At 49.9% G+C, this 20,689-nt stretch overlaps 1 protein-coding gene across 1 annotated transcript in view; it reads left to right on the forward strand.

The window, feature by feature from the left end:
- Positions 1-19,694: 19,694 nt before the first annotated feature.
- Positions 19,695-20,689, forward strand: part of DCLK3 (doublecortin like kinase 3) — a 26,167-nt gene continuing 25,172 nt past the window's right edge. Inside the window, exon 1 of the mRNA XM_029940866.1 lies at positions 19,695-20,689. Within this exon, the coding sequence (XP_029796726.1) occupies positions 19,787-20,689 (903 nt within the window). The 5' untranslated portion in view covers positions 19,695-19,786.

Consider the following 20,689-nt stretch of genomic DNA (forward strand, 5'->3'; position numbering starts at 1 on the left):
CTCTGAGCCTGACGTGGTTTTTGAACTCGAGAACCACGAGATCATGACCTGAGCTGAAGTCGGCCACTTAACTAACTGACTGAGCCATCCAGGTGCGCCTAAATGGAAAGTATTATTAAAGTTACCTTTGAGGCCCAAGAGATACTATTTGGGGACCTTGGATCAGTGCTTCTTAAGTATTATTGGGCGTAGGACTCACCTGGGGATTTTGCTAAAATGTAGATTCCGATCCAGGAGGTCTGGCGTGGGCCTGAGACTCTGGTTTTCTCACTGGCTCTAAGTTCTGTAAGTGGTACTTGTTTGGAGACTGCACTTTGGTACTAGGCCTTGAGCTGAGTGCCTGGGACAGGAAGGGCGGGGGGGCTCCCTCTTTGGCAGGTCTGGTCTGGTGCTGGGGAAGAGACAGCTGGGACTTGCTCCCTACCGGGGTAATGGATCTAACTTCCTTCCCGTGCCTTACCACCCCCCACCCCTCCCCAGGAAGCTCTTTCTGGCTGAATATCCCAATGGTGCCTACTCCCCCCTGCAGCTGGTCTCGAGGGTGTAGAGATGAGTAAGCCGTGGATGCTGTTACAGTGTGGTTGGGGGGTTGGCTGGGGACATGCATGGAAATGTGTGGTTTTTACATGGTGAGATGCGCGTTCTGTAGGGTTCGTGGATGATGGCAATGGGGGTCAGAGGGTTGGAAAAGGGAGGAGGACTTCCTGCTGGTGATTCTCTCTGACCTGGGTTTTGAAGGGTGAATACCAGCGCGGGGCGGGGGGGGGGGGTGCAGGGGAGAGCAGGAGAGTGTGAGGGATGGCATTCCAGGATTAAGGAACAGCACGTGCACGTGTCATGAAACAGTTGCGTGTGTTCAGGTCATCGAACTAAGAGCTGTTGGGAATGTGAGTATGAAGAGAAGGGCATCGAGGCCGAGCTCTGTTCCTGAGATGTGAGAGCCAGGATGTGCTGAGCTCTCCCACGGTGACAGATCCTCAGAGCATCACCCAACCAAGGTTACTTCTCACTCGCACTCGGTGCCCTCACAGGTCAGGGAGGGCCAGATTGGCAGAGCGCTTCCCATCTTGGGGACACACCATTTGGAAACCGTGGCCATTATGGCCACCAGCGCAGGAGAGTTGCCCCCGGGCTTTTTTGTGCTGCCCTCTGGCACTGATGCATCCCTCCGTGTACCACAGCTCGTTGGTCAAAACTCACTGCGAGGGGGCTGGGAAATGATGGGGGAGGGGCCGCAGATGGAAAGTTCAGAGAACATCCCTCTCTCTGCCACACAGGCCTCTTAACGGGCCTTAAGCCTCATTCTGAAGGCTGGGGTTTCTCAGATAGGAGTTATATGTGAATTCCTTTCAAGGAAACAAAATGTTGTAGAGGCCTAGTGGTGGCTCACATTGTTTTTATTATAATGAGTTCACAAAAGGAGTAGCATTAAATGGGTCTACCCTCTACGCGTAGAATTCTTACGTGACTACGAAACCAAAGCAAACGTCTACATAAAATATCAACACAGCTACACACCGTGCCATTCAAATTAGCTTGATGAATTTAGGGTGATGGATGAAGTTATTTTAGCTACAATGAAATCACTGTTTCTGATTCCAAAAGCAACCGTTCAGGTCTTGCGAGTTTGGTGAGCTGTATGCTGGGCCTCATGGCTTTGCCCGGTGTCTCAGTTCTCCCCGGTTTTCTCTAGGTTAAGTCTGATTTGTTATTTTCTCATTAGCCTGTGACAATCTTTCCGGCAGCCAGCTGTATCATAAATGCAGGAATGTGCGTCGTGCAATGGAGGCAGCTCTGGGTCATGGCATGGCTGTTCACATGACCCATAATGTGTTTTTATTGATTTTCTGTGGCTCATCTTCAAAAATATGATCATGGAAATGAAACACGACGTTAAATCTGTTTCGAACTTGCAACCCACCTGGAAAGGGTCTGAGGATTCTCCGGAAGTCGAGAAGCAAGAGGCAATGCCCAGGGAGTGTTGGATGCAGGAGGATGGTGACTGGTTCAGAGAGACCTTGCTTGTCCAGGTGTGGGGGGTGAGGGGTAGGGAGGCAGGCCAGGGGCAGGATGTGGACAGGAAGTAGAGGAGGGAATGGAAAGGTGGTGGTGGCTTTGAGAGAGATTGGGGGGGGTGGAGTAGAATCCACAGGACTCGGAGAGCGGCTGCGAGAGGTGAAGGAAGGGAAGAGGGGTCAGACGTGGCTCCTCGTCCTGGGCTCGGGGTGGCTGATGGTGCCACTGACCACAGTGAGGACCACACGTGTCCGTGGAAAGAATGGAAGAGCTTCAGGCAAAGGCTGTGCCCCCACATTCGTCAACCCGCCTTTCCTGACTGGCACGAGCTTTCCTGATCCAAGTCCGGAGGAACTGCAGCGTCTTGCAGTGTCTATTTTTTCCTCTCCAGGACATTTAATTAGTGCTTATTTGTAGCACATGATTGGTTTTGTTAGCCTTCCTATTGTGCCTGCTGCTTCTGACCGGTTGGAGTGGGTTCTGGGAACAGTTTTGCCTAATTAGGCACATACTTTTTTGTCTTCTACATATTTGAAGAAAGCGAAAGAAATTGGAGAGCACCACGGATGGTTCTGAGCGGGACGCTGTCATTACCGTATCGGGGAGATGAGTTATCTGCCTTCTGTGTGTAAGAGCACCAACTCTGGGTTTTTTTGGACACAGATATTCAAACTTCACCGAGGAGAGAACAGACATGGTGCAGGGGAAATGATCTCTAGGTTATTACATAACAAGGAATGTGGAAACTGCACTTTGGGGAGGCAGAGAGCGGAGAACACGAGGGTACCCAAACAGACCAGTGGGTAAAAATGTCACAAACTCAAAGCAGATCTTTGTGGGGGGAAGGGGCAGAGTGAAGTATTAATTCAGGTTATCGGCACACAATAATTTAAAATGTAACTTGGTATTTCCTCTTTGCATAAATTATTAACCTAGTATACCCTGATGGGAGCACCTGGAACCGGCTGCCGGAAGTGGCTCGTTCCTGCTCATGGGAGACTTCTTCTTGTCTCTTGGCCTCGGCACAGCCATCACCTTCTGAGGTCCCTCGGGGGGCTGTGTACCTCCCCCTCCACTCCCCACTGCATCTCTTTGGAACTTGGGACAAATGGCCTGTAAGCAAGTGCTGGCCCTGTAGAGACCACATGATACTGGAGGACAGGTGTTGGGATCCCCCGCAAGGCGAGTCTTCATTCACTTCACACTTTTCCCAAGAGCTGTCTCCACACCCAGGAGCTAGTCCAGGGCACCTTTAAGAACCACCCTGTGGCCTCAGGGCTGCGAGGAGGAGCGCGTGTCCCAGCAACACCAGCCTGGTTTGGGAAGATCTCATCTGGCAGTGGGTTGGGTGAAGCTGATTGTTCAGATGCTGTGTTGATTCCACATGGGCTGTAACCAGAAGCCTTGGGTCTCTGCATCTGTGGCAGACCGTTTTCATGCTCCCCATATATCCATCCCCTGGAGGAGCAGATGTCATCAGCTCCCCCTCCTCAGTCCCTGTTCTTATAGTTCCCCTGCAACCCACCACAGCCACGTTCGAGGGCTTTCTCTGCCTGTAGGGGGAGGGTTCATGCCAAAAGCTTTGGGAGTTAATGTCCCTGGGAGCAGCCCTCAACCCCTAATGGAGAGGGAGGGGTGGGTAAATTTCACAGTTACCTTGCCCCTTTGCTGAGACAACCCCCAGCCATGTTCTACTCATTCTTCCAGCAGGTTCCTCTCAGAGCTGAGCCGAGGTGGCCCACAGCAGTGACCAGCTCACCTGCACCACTGTGCTGCCTCAGTTTTTCTGTCTTCTCTAGTGCTTGCCCAGATGACCTCTTAATTCAGCATCAATCCTTCCCCAGGCTTTGCTTTGGGAAGAGTCGAACCCAAGACCCTTTTGGGTTGACTGGGGGCCCTTGGACTGTGGGTGGGAATGCTGTGTGTCACTTCTCATGCAAAGCAGACAAGAGCCAGGACACTCTAATTGTGTCCATTCCACTGCTGGGGCCACCTTGGATGGTCTGAGATGGAGGAGGGTTACTTAGTCCACATGGAATTCATATGGGCAAGAACCCTTATTATGGTCACTGCTGAGCTTAGCAGTTATCAGTTGAGGCCCCTGCCTCACTGCCACTCAGCACCAGCACTGTCCCTTTGGGGCCAACACTGAAGTCGGTCCACCCTCCATTTCCCCATCCTGTACTGACGCAGGAGAACTTGGGATCTGTCGCCGGTGCTTCCAATGTCCTAACTCGTTCCTTCTTCAGTGGCTTGATAAATACTAAAGCACAATGTACTATATGTTTTTTAGGGCTGTTAAGTCACCTGGAATTTATTTTGGCATATACTAGAGAAACAAAAATTCAGATTTAGGGGTGCCTAGGTGGCTCAGTTGGTTAAGGGTCCAACTCTTGATTTCTGTTCGGGTCATGGTCTCAGGATTTGTGAAATCAAGCCCCACATCTGGCTCGAGGCTGATGGTGGGCTCCATGCTGACTGTGTAGATTGCCTCTCGCCCTTTCTCTCTGTCTCTCCCTCATGTTCTCTCTCTTTCTCTCTCTCAGAATAAACTAGGGGCACCTGAGTGGCTCAGTTGGTTGAACATCTAACATAGGCTCAGGTCATGATCTCATGGTTTGTGGGTTCGAGCCCCGCATCAGGCTGTGTCCTGACAGCTCGGAGCCTGGAGCCCTGCTTCACATTCTGTGTTTGTCTCTCTCTCTGCCCCTCCCCCGGTCATGCTCTGTCTCTGCTCAAAAATAAATAGAACATTAAAAAAATAAAAATAAAATAAACCTAAAAAATACAAATGCATTTATTTATTTATTTTTATTTTGAGAGAGAGAAAGAGAGAGCACACAAGTGGAGGAAAGGTAGAGAGAGAGAGGAAGACACAGAATCTGAAGCAGGCTCCAGGTTCTGAGCTGTCAGTGGAGACCCAGGTGCAGGGCTCGAACCCATGAACTGTGAGATCATGAGCTGAGCTGAAGTTGGACGCTTAACTAACTGAGCCACTCAGGACTTAGTAATTTAAGAAGAAAAAAGAGACAGGAAGCAGTTGAGTTCATTAGATTGAAGCTCCTTTTTCTTTTTGGAACTTGGAGTCACCCGATGCCCAAGGATACCACACCTCCCCAGTAATCTGATTTTGAGGAAGCGCCTGAGTAAGGTTTTGCATCTGCTAGGTGCTGGCTCTTTGAACCCTGTAGTGCTTTCCCTTTAATGCCATTAGTAATAATTTAGAATTCAAAGGAGTTGATCATTTTTTACAAGAACAGCATAACTGAAGGTGTTTTACTGGGTTTGAAGGCGGTATTTTCCAAAGATGTCCTGCAGTGTGAAAGGGAAACAGGAGTCCACCCTCACATTGAGGAGAAATAGAGAATAAATTAAAAAAAGCCGAGAGCCAGTTGAAAAACCCCTAGGGTTCCCATGTTCCCAGGAACATTTGTTAGTTACTTGCTTTTTCCCCACTTGCTTTGTCTACATTACAAAGCAAAGATAGTAGCGGTTTCTCTTTCTGAGTTTGCTTTCTTAATCTTGAGCACAAAGCAGGTGTCTTTGTTAAGATGTTTTCTTAGAAAGGAAAGTGCAGTGTCTCTGTGGAGGTGGAAAGGGGATGGGTAAGGAGACAGACTGACACCTGCCCCTCCCCGCGTCCCCCCTTCAGGGCCCCGTTTGCCTGGCCAGAAACACCGGGTGTGGGCTTTTAAGTACCCTTAACTGAGGATGTTAACAAAGAATAGACATACATTATGGGTTTTTATTCTATCAGGAGGAGGGAGTAGAATTTTCAATACTTGCCCATCCCAGGGGGGAGAAAAGGAAAGTTTTATATCTTCTGCCGCCTAGAATAACTGTCAGAAATTCTCAGCAGTTTCTGGCCAGCCAGCTGCCTCCCTCTGGAGGCTGGCATTGTGTTTTCTTAACCTACAATTAACAACCATCCTCTCAAAATCTAGCCAGTAACAGTCATATCCTTTCACGGCTTTTTAAGGAACTTTTTCTCAAAGGTTCTTACAGTTCTTTTCCTACCCTTGAAAATAATCAGTTTTTAGTGTAAAAGTTATCCAATTCAATATTGAGAAATCACCGAGGATCACCACAAACGAATCTTTCATTCACTCACATTTATTACTTTTATTATTTTTTATTTTTTTAACGTTTATTTATTATTGAGAGACAGAGCATGAGCATGAGGGGGGGAGAGAGAGAGAGAGAGAGAGAGAGAGAGAGAGCGAGCGAGCGAGAGAGAGAGAGAGAGAGAGAGAGAGAGAGAGAATCTGAAGCAGGCTTCTGTCAGCACAGAGCCTGACCCGGGGCTCGAACTCACAAAGTGGGAGATCATGACCTGAGCTGAAGTGGGATGCTTACCTGACTGAGCCCCCCCAGGTGCCCCGCCATTCACTCAAATTTATTTACTGTCTCCAATGCCACCTGCCATTGGCACAGTAATTTTAATTAGTTTGAGTTGAAAATGCAAACAGCCCCTTGTAGTTGGTGGCTGTTGTATTAATTAGTCCGTGAAGAGCTAGAGGGCTGGAGGACAGCGTCAGAGCCTCCTGTGGATGCCATCAGAGCAGTAGTGGTAAGCGGGGAAGGGAGGAAGGAGCAGGAGGGGGATGGAGTGGGTTGAGGGTCTTCATGGAATGTCTCTTGGAGAAATAATATTAAATAATCGATTGCAGACCTGAACAAAGGTAGGAAGGATGATGTGTGTATGAGAAATAGTTTGAAGACACTCTAAGGCATCTCTGGGTAATTTACTGCCTTTTGTTTTTAAGGAAACATGAAAGGCAGAATGCCTTCTACACATGAACTTAAAAAACACGCCACAAAACCCTAGATGCTCATTCTTATTTTGAGATTTAAAGGCCTTTCATGGTTTTTTGAGGCGATAGTGTATAGTGTGGGTCCGTGATCCCTAGACACAGAACCTGAGATCGGGGTCCCTGTGCATGTGACTTTGAGGGGAGAGCTGCCAGGGGAAGAGAGGGGAGCAAGGGCAGCAGGAGATTCGGCTAAGCGAGGATGTGGTCTCAGCTGGAGACAGCCTCAGCCTGAGCCCACGGGAGTTCTGGAACATGCACTGCACACAGATCTGGTCCCCCCGGGTGAACAGTTGGTCTTTGGTCCCCTTCCCTGTCCCCATCAGTCACTGATCACGGGCTGCGCTTGCAAAGGTGGAGGTGGGTGTGTAACCTCCTGGGTGAGGGACTCCAGTCAACAGAGGGAAATTCCAGAGACCAGAACAGTGGTGGCCCTTTAACAGCCAACGTTCTTAAGAGTTGGTGGCTGGGGACCTCTGCCTGGTAGGAGGATAGAGTTGGGCACCTGTGGCATCCATAACTGTGCTGGTCCTGGAGAATGCGGATGACGGGTACCTTTCTATAGATTTGGGGAGCAGAATCAGATGGAAAGCGCAGGATTGCTTTGGTCACTTAGGACATCTTGATGACTGTGGACTCCGCTGATAGGTTGTTTTCATGAAGATGATTATGGATCTGTTGGGTTCTTTCATGCAATCCCTGTGTATTGCTAGCCTGCCACCTGCCTGGCGTTGGGTCTGTGTACTTGGACTATTGCCAAGCAAGGTCCATTTATTTAGTAGATGCTGTCCTTGCCAGTGATATATATTTGGCAGATGCTAAGAGAGAGCTTCGTAAGGGATCCTGAAGAAGCTGAACCACAGAAACTGCCCAAGTTTACTCACATCAAGGCTCTGAAGGCAGCCTTTAGTCTTTGCTAAAACATTTATAAATGATGTTCTTAAAAGACGTCAATGCAGCATTTGAGCTGTTTGAGGGAAGCATATATATCTCTGCCCTCTGAGGTTGGCTTCTTATCAGGGGAGCTGGTTTGTCTTGGTGCCACTGTCATCAGTGTGATTTAAGCACGATGTACCGAGTGCTTAACCATAGGCAGGTGACTTTATGGCTGTCACCTTGTTACAGTCATTACCGCCATCCTGGGAGGCGGGGCTGGTGGTGGCCGTGCACTCCCATGCTCCCATGGCAGTGAGGACCACCAGGTACTCTGCCAGGAGAGAGGAAGGCAAGGTCCCTCTTGGCACTAGGACTCGGGGTGGGTGCTGGGACCCTCTTTATGGTACCTGTTGATACTAGTTGCAGTCGGGGTTTTGGCACGGTGACTTTCCTACTTTTAGACTAGAGGATAATCAGACCCAGGTTGAATTCCCTGAAGGAAGAAAGGTTTATACCTTAATCTGCTTCACTCTTCTTTGTTTGGAATTTTAATACACTTTGGGGAGTTGTGTTTTTAGATTGCCCTGTCTATGGGGATGTCAGGAAAAAGCTCACTTGTTTATCGCCCGCTGCAGGAACACTCTGTGACTTTATTTCACCCACTTGGGATGCCGACTGCCTCAACAATTAGGGCACAGCTAAACCTGAGACTGCTTTGCTTAGGTGCTGACGCGTGTTGATGAGTTGGTGACCTGCTCCGTTTCCTCTCGTTGGTCCCGCGAGTTGTGTTTTATTCCACGGTTACAAATGGCAACCCTAAATTTGCCCAAAGCCATTGATTATTTTAGTTCTCACTAACTGGCTGTGTGACCTTGAGCCCATTGTTTAACCTCTCTTGTCTACACTTACATCTAAAAATTAAGGCAACTGGCCTTTCAGTTCTAACATACAAAGATTCTCTCCCACACAGCCTTTCTCCCACACATCCTTAGGCTCCCCTTTGCATCTTCTTAGAATGGATCCCAGGCTTGGCTTTTGTTTACAAAGGATGCATATATCAACGTAAGCAATTTCTGAGAATTTTTACCAGAGAACCCCATCAATCACATAACGGCCATGTCCTGAATATTGATGAAACATTGTTCTTCCTCAGTGTGGTACGTCTGAACCTCAGATAATAGCACCGGGGAGCTACTCAGGTTATTTATCTCTTCCTGAGGGAGCTTTGGCAAGATGGATCTTCCGTGGAATCCATCCATTTTATTAAGCTGTCTTATTTGTTGGCATAAAATAATTCATAATATTCCCTGACCGTTATTTTACATAAGCAGCCCCAGTATTTTTGAACACTGTTTGCCTCCAATCCTGAATAAGAATGAAAAGTATAAATTTTTTAGAAATGTTTCCTCGTAAGTTGCTTTCCTTGCTATTTAATTATATATTGTACATGGTGGTTGTCTTATCAAGAGGCCAAACTCATGTAAAAACTGCTTTCTGAAGAGTCCACAGGTTCTCAGCCTCCCTTGTCCTGTATAGTAAATGCTTAGTGGACGTGTCCACCCGCCCCGAGGATAAGCGGCTGATAAATGAGTGGGGAGAGTCTGCCGGGCCGGGCGCTTTCAGATGATTCAAATATTCCAAGTGTCTTTTCATCCATCTGAGATCCACCCAAACCAAAGCGCGAACATGTAGAAATGGGATAGATGTGTCGGAAAAAAGAACACAGAGTTTGCTTTTAGAATTATTTTTACAGCCTCCTCTATAGGGATGGATGGTGGTGCATGTCTAGCTAGCCCAGTGTGTTTAAATGTTGTTAGGACACAGGCCCGCAGACCGGTGGTCCAGGGAAGGCCTTTGGCTGTGATAACCAGGCAGAAAAAGGAAAATATGAGGTCTTGCTGGCGTTGAGTCAGTTGGAGATGACTTTCCCCTTCCAAAGGGACTCACCCAAAGAGGCTCCCTGAACAGCACTGAGAAAAGCAAAATTCAGCCCAAATCAGGTTTATTGAGCTGCAGCAGACGATTGGGATTAAAAACCCAGGTCATAGACCACAACAGCCCGGCCTGGGAGGCGTGTCCTGTTGGAATTTTACTGAGTGAGAGGTGACACCCCAGGGATGGGCTCATGGGTGAGTTGGGGCGTGCTGGGCAGAAGCATCAAACCCCGGGGTGAGACGGCAAGACAGGCTGTCCCCAGGGGAAGCTTCCGTCAAAGTAAACCAGCATTGATGTTGCTGGGAAGGACAGCGTGAGGGACAGGGTGGCCTTTGGCAAGGCTCAGCAAACATTGGTTCACAGAGTGGAGGGGGAGAAGATGAGCATACAGCCTTCATGTGAGGACATAACCGGAAAGCAGAGAAGGGTTCGTCTGGAGGAAATGCTGTTGGAGTGAAATGGGTATTCTTGTGGTCAGCGGAATGTCTGCGGCTCACGAGCCTTGGGAGCAAACAAGGCCGTGTTCATATTGCTGCCCAGCTTGGGTTCCAGTGGCCCCACGTGCTCACACAGGACCTCGTCCAGCATCCTTGGAGTCCCCAGGCCAGGATGTCACCTGTGCTCAGGTACACTGTGGCTCCTCTTCTTTCTCCAGTGGTGAAGTCACTCCTCACTGCCCCGCCCCTACTGTCAGCGTGTCCCCAGGGCCCCACATGGCCCTCTGTGCCGAGCTGGGGAAGGCGGGGCGGCTACCTTTGAACCTTGTCACCTGGGTCTGAGAGCCTCACACAGGCTTGTGAAACACAGCTTCTTTGGCATCCTTCGTTCACCCTGCACTCCAAGGATTGGGAGGGCAGGTGCAGGTGCCATTCCATTGCCCCTTTTGTCATTGTCTCTTACCCTGCTACTTCCTCCCAGGTGTCTGATGCCTGCAGATGAAACACCCCCTTCCCCTCCCACACCCACCCCCTTTCTTGCCCATGTGTCTGCAGGTGCACGTGGATTCCAGAGGAATAAACCCACCACTGGGCCAGAGCCGGGAGCCAACTTTGGATTTGGTTGGGTCACGCAGCCATGTCATCAGGGTTGATCAAATGGAACCACGCTAGTCCGAGGACTGTGTGGTCTGCATATTTTGGTTCTGCTAGCCACCTTGGAGATGCAGGAGATGGGCTATAGCAGTGCTTCTTAAGATTCAATATGGGTCCCACCACCTGGGTGTTGAGATGCAGTATCTGATCCTGTGGGTCTCGGGGGGTGGGGTGGGGCGTGCAGTCCCGCACTTCCAACAGGCTCCCATGTGATGCCGGTGCCACGGGCCCACCTTGGGTCATCAGAGTGGTCACTGCCTCCTTCATTTCTGTTTGCCGTGCAAGGAAATCCTGCCTGGACTTTTTGTTTCACTGCACTGGCGATGCCATGTTTTAATTACACATCCTACTCCTACTCACATTGTGAGAATAAAGGTGCTGTCAGTTGTAACACTACTTTAAGGAATTGGTTCACGGGCCCACTTAGAACCTACTTCTAGGTCATGGCACTCCCAGAAGGGCATTCTGGAACTCGTCCCTGTGTCTCTGTGTCCCAGGGTGTGGTCCATGTGCCAGCAAGATAACATCCCCTGGGACCTTGTTGGAGATGCAGAATCTCAGGGCCTATCCTTGACCTTGACTGGCTGACTTAGGCCCTGCACGTGAACACGCCCCCCCTACCCCCGACCCCCCACCCCCGGTGGTGTGTGCGCACCAGCACATGACGACTCGTGCCACACAGAACATAGGGCATCAGCAGTGGGAGCCACTTGAGCTGGACGCCCGAAGGAGGCACGTTAGTGACAGTGGGGAAAGTTCATCCTTTGGTCACTGGTCCTCTTGGTCATGAGGTGTCCTGGGGGATGTTTGGGAAGAGAAGAATATGCTTTATGGCTTGTCTGGAGCATGAAGGTTCTTCAGACAAAATAAAAGCAGCAAAGAAGGAGGGAGAAGTGTGATGTGGAGGTGGGATGGGTAGGTGTGCAGGATGAGGGGAGGAGCCAGAGCAGGAGGAGAAATGTCATTGACGGGGTTGGGATGTGCTTTGAAAGCGAGCAGATATGTAAGCTTCACTTTAAAAATCCTCTTTTTTAAAAAATGTTTTATTTATTTTTGATAGAGAGAGAGAGAGAGACAGATCATGAGAGGGGGAGGGGCAGAGAGAGAAGGAGACACAGAACTGGAAGCAGGCTCCAGGCTCTGAGCTAGCTGTCAGCACAGAGCCTGACGCGGGGCTCGAACCCATGAACGTGAGATCTGACCTGAGCCGAAGTCGGAGACTTAACCAACTGAGCCACTCAGGCGCCCCTAAAATCCTCTTCTAACTAACTCACTGTGACTCCAAAGTAACTGGGATGGTAACATTCCAGAAATGTATTGTCTCATGGTTATGGAGCCTAGACGTCTGAAATCAGATGCTGGCAGAACTGGTTCCTTGTGGGGGCTGTGAGGGAAGGAGCTGCTGTCGGCCCCTCTTCTTGGCTTGTGGGCTCCATGGGACTGTCTCCATGTTCACGTGGCTTTCTCCCTGCACGATTGTCAGGGTCCAAACTACACCTCCTTCGTTTTGGATGACAGTCTACCCTGGGGGCTTCATTTGAACTTGACTGCCTGTATGAAAATCGTGTCTCAAAATAATGTCACCTTCCGAGAGCCTGGGGGTTGGGAGTTTATATGAATTCAAGGGTGGGGGAGGAGGACACAGTTCTACCCATAACAAGGTTATATAGGCGACCGTTAGTTTTGCCTGGTCAGTATCCATTGCACTTTCTTATGTTTTTAATTGATTTTTTTTGGTTAATTAAATATAATTGGCACACAGTGTTACATTAGTGTCAGGTGTATAATGATTTGACGAATCTATATGTTATGCTGTGCTCACCGCAAGTGTCGCTACCCTCTGTCACTGTACATCGCTATGGCGACATCATCGACAGTGTTCCCTGTGCTGTAGCTTTCGTGTCTGTGACTTATTCATCCCATAACCGAAACCTGAACCTCCCACTCCCCTCACCCGTTTTGCCCACCCATCACCCCTCCCCTCTGGCAACCATCAGTTTGGTCTCTGTATTTATGAGTCTGCTTCTGCTCTTTGTTTAGCAAACTCCATCTTTAAATCAGCGAGCAGCTTAGGAAGAAAAATATCAGGCATCTGTTCGGCGGGCTGTGACAAGGACTGGCAGACATCCTTCAGTCAGAGACCATACAGGGTTCTTGTGCCAGGAAGCTGGGAGGCACGTCAGGAAATTGGCAGGAGTAGGTCAACAGATTAAAGGACAACCCACAACCGGGGCACCTCTGAGAGGAGAGCTGGAAAGGATTTTTTAATTACTCTGTTTCTGATGTCTCGGTTGATGTCCTGCTGGTAATAAAGGTTAGGGAGCGACAGCATTAATTAGAGACTGACATGTCATCAGCAGTGACAGGCAATAAGCAGTGTGGCAGGTTCATTGTATTACGGTACCTTTATTAATTTCTCCAGCTTTGGTCAATACAGACCTTGGCCAGGCTTGCAAGTGAGGAAACAGTAGCATTTTTCAGGCTTCCCGACTGGAGGCTGCATTCCAATTTTTATTCATTAGAAAACCCTCCTTGGGATGTTTGCATAATCAAATGTAAGTTCACAAATGTTTCTCCTGCCTCATAATCTGCGTATGAGCAAAATGAGTTTGTTCCCAAACAGCCCCTGGAAAAAGCCCAGGACAAATGATTACTCAGTGAAGAGGAAAATGATTCCAGCCGGTCCCTCTTCATCTTCTACAAAAGAGTGGAAACAAACCGTCTCTCAGTGCTGCAACCTGCGGTATGATCAATCTGGTGAAGCCACCCAGAAATATGAGGTCGATAAAAGGGAAAACATTTTAGGGGAAACCTCTCTGCTGGGAATGGGGGCTACAGGCTACCAGATGCATTGACTTTTATTTTCCAGTCATTTTTTGTTGTTGTATTGCATATTACCAGATGTTTTGAAATGCCAATTTCCATTTCTTTTAGTACTTGGAACTCTTAAATGCTTAAAAAGTGATTACGTATTACTTATGCCTGATAGCAATTTAGATGTGATTCTCCCATTTCTTTCTCTGGGTGGGTCACCATAGCCTTCTAGAACCAAGGGGAGAATTCCAAAATTAATGCTGAGCTCAGATATTGTTTTTCTTTGTTAGACATAAGGATTATGATTTAAAAATGACTGAGAAAAGGTACATTCTTTTTGTTCTGATTAAAGAAGGCAAGTAAAAGATGAATGTTAGTTGTATCTTTTTTGTTTTTTAAAAATCTTGATACAAGGGGCGCCTGGGTAGCTCAGTCGGCTAAGCAACTGGCTTCAGCTCAGGTCATGATCTCACGGCTCGTGGGTTCGAGCCCCACGTCGGGCTCTGTCCTGACAGCTAGCTCAGAGCCTGGAGCCTGCTTTGGATTCTGTGTCTCCCTTTCTCTCTGACCCTCCCCTGCTCGAACTGTCTCTCTCTGTCTCTCACAAATAAATAAAAAAACATAAAAAAATTTTATTTTAAAGTCTTGATACCAAACTTCATGATGAGCAGCTCAAACAAAGCGGTATGAAACGATCACACAGGAAACTGGATTAATGTGATGTCCAGTCATTTTGGTAGCCTTGTCAGTACGATAAGGTGACCCTTGTCGAATCAGGTTATGAATTGCGGCGGCAGATAGCAGACACAGTGGTCTGGCCAAACCCATTAGAGGCAGTAACAGCAAACTGCCTGGGCATTTGCTATATTACTCGCTCACGCCAGTCAGGGAATCCTCAGATCAGTGAGCAGGAAGTTCGTGGATCCTTCCAGAACTGCTGTATGCTTCGATTTGCTGGAGTATTTCTCTTAGTATCCTGTCCCTACTGGCTTCCTATTCAGTCACTATATGGATGACAAATTCAGCCGGCGAGTCAAACGTAGCATCGTATTCTCTTTGCTCTTAAGATGTACCTGGACTTGGGAAAAAGCCAAGGCTAAGAGAGGGCATTAAAGAAGCACCCGCGGGACACCGTCAGCATGACTGAGGTATCATGGTGGGCAGATGTGGAGACTGAAGCTCAGAGAGGTTGTATGACTCTCCCAGGGACACATAGCAAGTAAGAGCCTGCTAGAACAGGCATTTTAAATGAGGTCTCTGACCCTGTGTCCAGCGTTCTTTGCACGCCTCTAAAATGAAGCAATCACAAACTTAGCAGATGTGTACTGCTCTGTGTCATTCCCTTTTTATAAATGCCGCATTGGCAGGTTTCCTTGTAGTAAAATGGATGTCTGTGATCCTGTCTTCTTTCATCTCTCTCACCTCTCTAGGAGGGCTGGGGTGTGGTGTCCACCAGAGCTGGGAGTGACACTCCGTCATCTACGAGAGAGCTGGTGGACTGAGACTTGGTGCTCGTTTTGGATATTAGAGCTGGGAACTGGCTCCCCGAATCTGCAGTGCCGACTATTGTCATAGGGCAGAGTAGGGGATTGACACCATCTGGGGCGTCTCTGTCTTCAGGGAGCTTGGTTTCAGTTGAGAGGGAGAATATTCACATCTGTGAAGATGAGCTAACAATTAGCTGAGATGTGCCGAAGGGGAGACCAGATGTGGGGGGGCCATGTGCCATGTTGGGTCTCGAGCATTCACGCAAAGTGTTGGTTTAAAGAACGAGGTGTGCCTGGGTGGCTCAGTCAGTTGAGCGTCCGACTTCGGCTCACGTCATGATCTCCTAATTCATGGGTTTGAGCCCCACATTGGGCTCTGGGCAGACAGCTCAGAGCCTGGAGCCTGCTTCTGATTCTGTGTCTTCCCCTCTCTCTGCCCCTCCCCTGCTCATGCTCTTTCTCTCAATAATAAATAAAAGTGTTAAAAAAAAAAGGAATAAACAGAGCTTCAGAGGAGGGGGTTGACTATAAAAGCGCGGGAAGGTTTGGTGGCAGCCGTGGGTCCCAGGCCTTACAAGATGGTGAGGTTCCAGTGGGTGTGAGGAGTAGAGGGTGGCTCGGGGCTGGGATGGGTGGAGGCCACTGGGTTCTGGAGGGCCTTACCTAGCAACCTGAAGGGTTTGGGTTTGGCCTCCAGGAAGATAAGGAGCCACTAGGTTCTTGAGCAAGAAGCGACTTAGTAAAAGCAGTGTTTTTTCTGCTGCGTGTGGGGGGTTGGATAGGCTCTGGGGAGAAGCCCTATACATATTTGCATTTGGAGTGTATGAGGCAAAAACGATAGTATCGTCAAGTCAAGGCCAACTCACATTGCCATAGGAACTTTGAAAAACAGGGCTACGAGAGCATCTTCTTCTGGGAAGCTGCAGGCTGGGTGACTGTGGACTGGGATTTCGGGTGTTTACATTTTACTATCTGTACTTTCTTTAAATTTTTTTTTTACATTTTTATTTATTTCTGAGAGACAGAGATAGACAGAGCATGAGCAGGGGAGGGGCAGAGAGAGAAAGAGACAGAATCCTAAGACAGGCTCTAGGCTCTGAGCTAGCGGCCAGCACAGAGCCCGATGCAGGGCTCGAATCCATGAACCGTGAGATCATGACCTGAACCGAAGCCGGATGCTCAGCTGACTGAGCCACCCAGGTGTTCCTGTCTGTACTTTCTTTAACTACCTGTGGTTGATGTGGGGACAGAGAAAGGGGTTGTTATCCTAGATCATTTTAAGTTAAGCCACATGAAAAATTCACTTCTTTGCAGGTCAGAATGGAAGTCCTGGCAATTTCACAGGGTTCCATTTAGTTGATTTTGTAAATTGCTGGAGATAAGTAGACACAGCCTGGTCTTTGGTTTTCTGGTTCAATTGAATGGGGTGGGGACCACTGCTGCTTAGAGTCAGCCTACATGGACCATGGGGAGGTGAGTTTGTCGCCGGAGACTGAGCCCAGGGCTCCAAGGTCGTGCTATAGCGTTCCCCTCCCTAATGCTTGCTCTCCGTGCCTAAAGACCAGGAATTCAGAGTCTGCTGATTTTATTCTCTCGCCTTTAAAGAAGAAAAGTTTGCTCTGGACTAAGGTGAGGGTTTTAAAAGAGGACAGGGGGATTGGGGAAGAGAGGATAAAAATATTTGCACATTGAGGCTGTGTTTTCTTAGCACCCCCTCCCCACCATTGCTCGATGGAGACAGAACCCCAGTTAAGTTGGGGAGGTGAGGGACTGAGTTCTCACTCTTGCCCCAGACTGCAGAGGTGTTGAATGAGTTTGCACTTGCCTGGGCAGGGGACTGAGCATGACTGATGAGGGGGGAGTAGGTGCCAAGCTGCTCTGTTTTCATACACTTTGTGTCTGTGCCCTGGCACGGGGGCCACTTTAAGTGGAGTCTCTGGTGCGTTCCCAGTTTGCCCCCCTAACCACCAGGCATCAGGGCTGGGTCTGAGGTAAGGTCTACTGAATCTGGCTGGAAACAGCCATCCCTGAGAGCATGCCCCTCCTTCACCCCGACTCGGGGTACCACAGGGCCATACCCAAACTCCATAGTTTCACTGGGACCCTGAGGCCACAGGTCCCATCACAACACACCTGTCTGTCATCCTTGGTCACCACTCGCTGTGTCAGTCCTACCAGTGTCTGTCCTGTTCCGTGAGTACGCTTGTGAGGTTCCCTGACATCCCATCCAGACCCTTCTCTGGGACCCTCCTGACCCGCTTCTGTGCTGACCTCTTCCCGCCTCCCTAATGTAGTCACCAAATGCTCCCTTGAACTTCTGGTTCTTCCCTGACAACCCCTCTCCTGTTTCCTCCCTGGAATAGAGAATTCTTTTCCATCGACTTAGCCTGACGAATGTGTAGAGCAGGTCCTACTCTCTGAGAAGGTCTTCTTCCTCGGCATGTTTCCTTACTTTTCCCCATGAGGAAATACAAGCTAGTGTTGCTGCTGTAGATCTCTCCAAACTCTCTCAGACAAAGATGGGGGCAGTTTACAGAGATCATGAGAAGAACGGAACACCAGATGTCCACAGAGAGTCCAACTGTAAATGTGCGTGTTAAGCTCATAGATGTATGGCCTGTGATAAGACCAGTCAGCACCAGCCACTGCTTGTCATCGAATCTGACACCTGTGTCTCGAGGGAAATCATCTCCGAACAGATTGTACATTGTAATTAAAAAACAAAAAGCATTCTGTGTAAATATGCTGGGCCAAATCACACATCTGGGTACAACTGGGGTTCTGGCTATGATTCAAATGCCCTTAGAAATAATGATCTTTAACTTCGTTTTAAAGGAAGCATCAACAGCAGATGCCTACATGTAGAGTAGGACATACGGATTCTTTGGGGGTAATGTTAGTAGTCCATAGCCCACCCTCCTGGTCTGACTCAGTGACAGATTCTGTCGTTTCCCTGTTTCCGGACCTGGACAGGAATGGAAAGGGAAACACTTTTGCCTGCTTTATTCTGGCTGGGCACAGTTGTCAGGAAATACAGTGTCTTGTTTATTCATTTATGCTGTTTATGAGGAAGAATTGAGAACAAGCCTATTTTTTTATTAAAAATTTTTTTAATGTTTATTTATTTTTTGAGAGAGAGAGATACAGAGTGTGGGCTGAGGAGGGGCAGAGAGAGAGGGAGACACAGAATCAGAACAGGCTCCAGGCTCTGAGCTGTCAGCACAGAGCCCAACGCGGGGCTCAAACTCACAATTTGTGAGATCATGAGCTGAGATGAAGGCAGACGCTTAACCGACGGAGCCACCCAGGTGCCCCAAGAATGAGCATATTTTGATTATTCAAACTTTCCTTTTTTTTCTGAGGGGAAAGCCATTTGGAGAAGAAAGTTTCTGTGCCTACACTGAAACTTGTTTAGCTTTTTTCTTTTTTGCAACCCCCAGTGTAAGAGAATCTCAATCTGAGTTTTAAGAAACAGCCATTCTGTTGTGCTGGTCCATGAGTTCTTGGGATGCCAAGTGAATGCTGCCTTACTCATATAATCTATTACTACCAAGATGATACTACCGTACAAAAGAGATACCGAGACTCTAAGGACAGTGTTAATACCTGGCACTTCCTGTGCCCTTACTGTGGGCCAAACACTCCTTTCAGTGAACTGTGTTCATTTTCCTATTTGCTCTTCACAAAAACCCTGGAAGGAAGCTGTTTTCATTCCTATGTCCCAATGGAAAAAAACAGAAACTTGAGTAACTTGCCCACATTCACACAAGTAGTCAGTGGCCACGCCAGGATTCAAATCCAGATCTGTCTCAGTTGGTGGTTGTCATCTCCTCCCCTACCACCTCCAGGGAGCTGAATGTCAAGCTGAGCAAACTCTTCTTGGCAAAGAGGTCGGTGAGAGTTGGGTTCTTTACGGTACCAGAATGTTCTGACCTGTTGGTATTTCCTGGGTGGCAAATCTTGGCCTGTTGATCTCGGTTGTACATCCTTGAGAGTTGGTTCACTTCTGGGCAGCAGAAGGTGTTTCCAGGGTCAGGCCTTGTCTAGTGCGGACTCTCAACGTGTGGCCCATACTGGAAGGAGGGAGGGTCCTGGAAGGCATGGAGGAGCGACCCAGCCCCGAGGCTGACTCCCTTCTGCGTTCCTGGTCTCCTGCAGGAGAGACTGGAGGTGGGCTTTGCAGTGTGCAGCCTCCCTCCCTTCAAACACACCCTCACCAATCACACCTCAAAACCATAATAGACCGTTACCTTTAGTGACGCTGTGGTGAAGGCCAGTGGGCCCTTCGAACGCATCAGGACTGACACAGTGTCGTCATTTTCCTCTTGCAGGACACCGAGGCCTATGGGACCCTTCTCTGAAGTCTTTAAGCTCAAGAATCACAGATCGGAAGCTGCAGGGCACGTGGCTGCCTGGAGGCCGAGGGAACTTCGAGAAACCACTCCTAGGGCCTCGCGGCTCTGTCGTGCCGGTGTTCAGCCCTCAGAGTGCCCTCCACCCTGTCCACGCCGAGGGCAGCCCGCTGAAGCCCAGGGTGGTGACCGTGGTGAAGCTGGGCGCCCACCCACTCCGGAAGGTCACCCTGCTCCTCAACAGGCGGTCGGTGCAGAGCTTCGAGCAGCTCTTGGCCGACATCTCCGAGGCCCTGGGCTTTCCCAGATGGAAGAATGATCGAGTGAGGAAGCTCTTTAACCTCAAGGGCAAGGAGGTCAGGAGCATCTCTGACTTCTTCCGGGAAGGGGATGCTTTCATAGCCATGGGCAAAGAACCGTTGACCCTGAAGAACATTCAGCTGGCTGTCGAAGAACTGTACCCCAGCAAAGCCCGGGCCCTGACCCTGGCCCCGCACAGCCGGGCCCCTTCTCCAAGGGTGCGGAGCAGGCTCTACAGCAGGGCCCTGAGAGGGGGTCACCACGGTGGGGAGACAGACACTGCCCAGGGCTGCAGGGAGGCTACCCTGCCCAAGGCGGCCGCCACCAGACCTCAGGGCAAGGTGCCCGTGGAGCCAGCCCTGGGGGACCGGGCGAAGCACCAGAAGTGGGTGGGGGGCAAGTGGGAGCCTGAGCCCGCCAGCAGGCCACCCCGGGAGCCCACCCTGGAGAGACCCGCGAGCGGGGAGAAGCACCTGGGGGTGGAGATCGAAAGGACATCGGGTGAAATCATCCGATGCGACAAGTGCAAGAGAGAGAGGGAGCTCCAGCAGGGTCTGCAGAGGGACAGGCTGCCCCTGGGGACCAGCGAGCTGGACTTGGGGAAGGGCCGCAGGTCTGAGGCTGCGGAGAAGCTGGTGAGGACCCGGAGCTGCAGGAGGTCGCCCGAGGCCAATCCTGCGGCCGGGGAGGAAGGGCGGAAGGGCGAGGGCCCCAGGAGCAGCTCCAGGGTCCCTGCCCAGGAGCCGAGGAAGCCCAGCAAAAGCCAGGACAGGAAGGAGGACAGAGACCCCGCAGGGCAGGAAGGTCATGCCCAGGCTGCGGCCAAGGCCAGGAGGGAGCTGGGGGAAGCGCCTCCGGCCAGAGAGGAGGGGCCGCGGGACGGGAGGAGGGAGGCGAGGAGCGCCTGCAAGACCAGGACGGGCGGCTGGCCGCGGAGGGAGCCGCAGGTGGACCCCGAGACGCTGCCCGGGCCCCGCGGGGGCGCGCCGGACGCGGACCCGGAGAGG

Source organism: Suricata suricatta, chromosome 5 (genome assembly GCF_006229205.1).
Source record: "Suricata suricatta isolate VVHF042 chromosome 5, meerkat_22Aug2017_6uvM2_HiC, whole genome shotgun sequence".
In the NCBI taxonomy this organism is placed as follows: Eukaryota; Metazoa; Chordata; class Mammalia; order Carnivora; family Herpestidae; genus Suricata; species Suricata suricatta.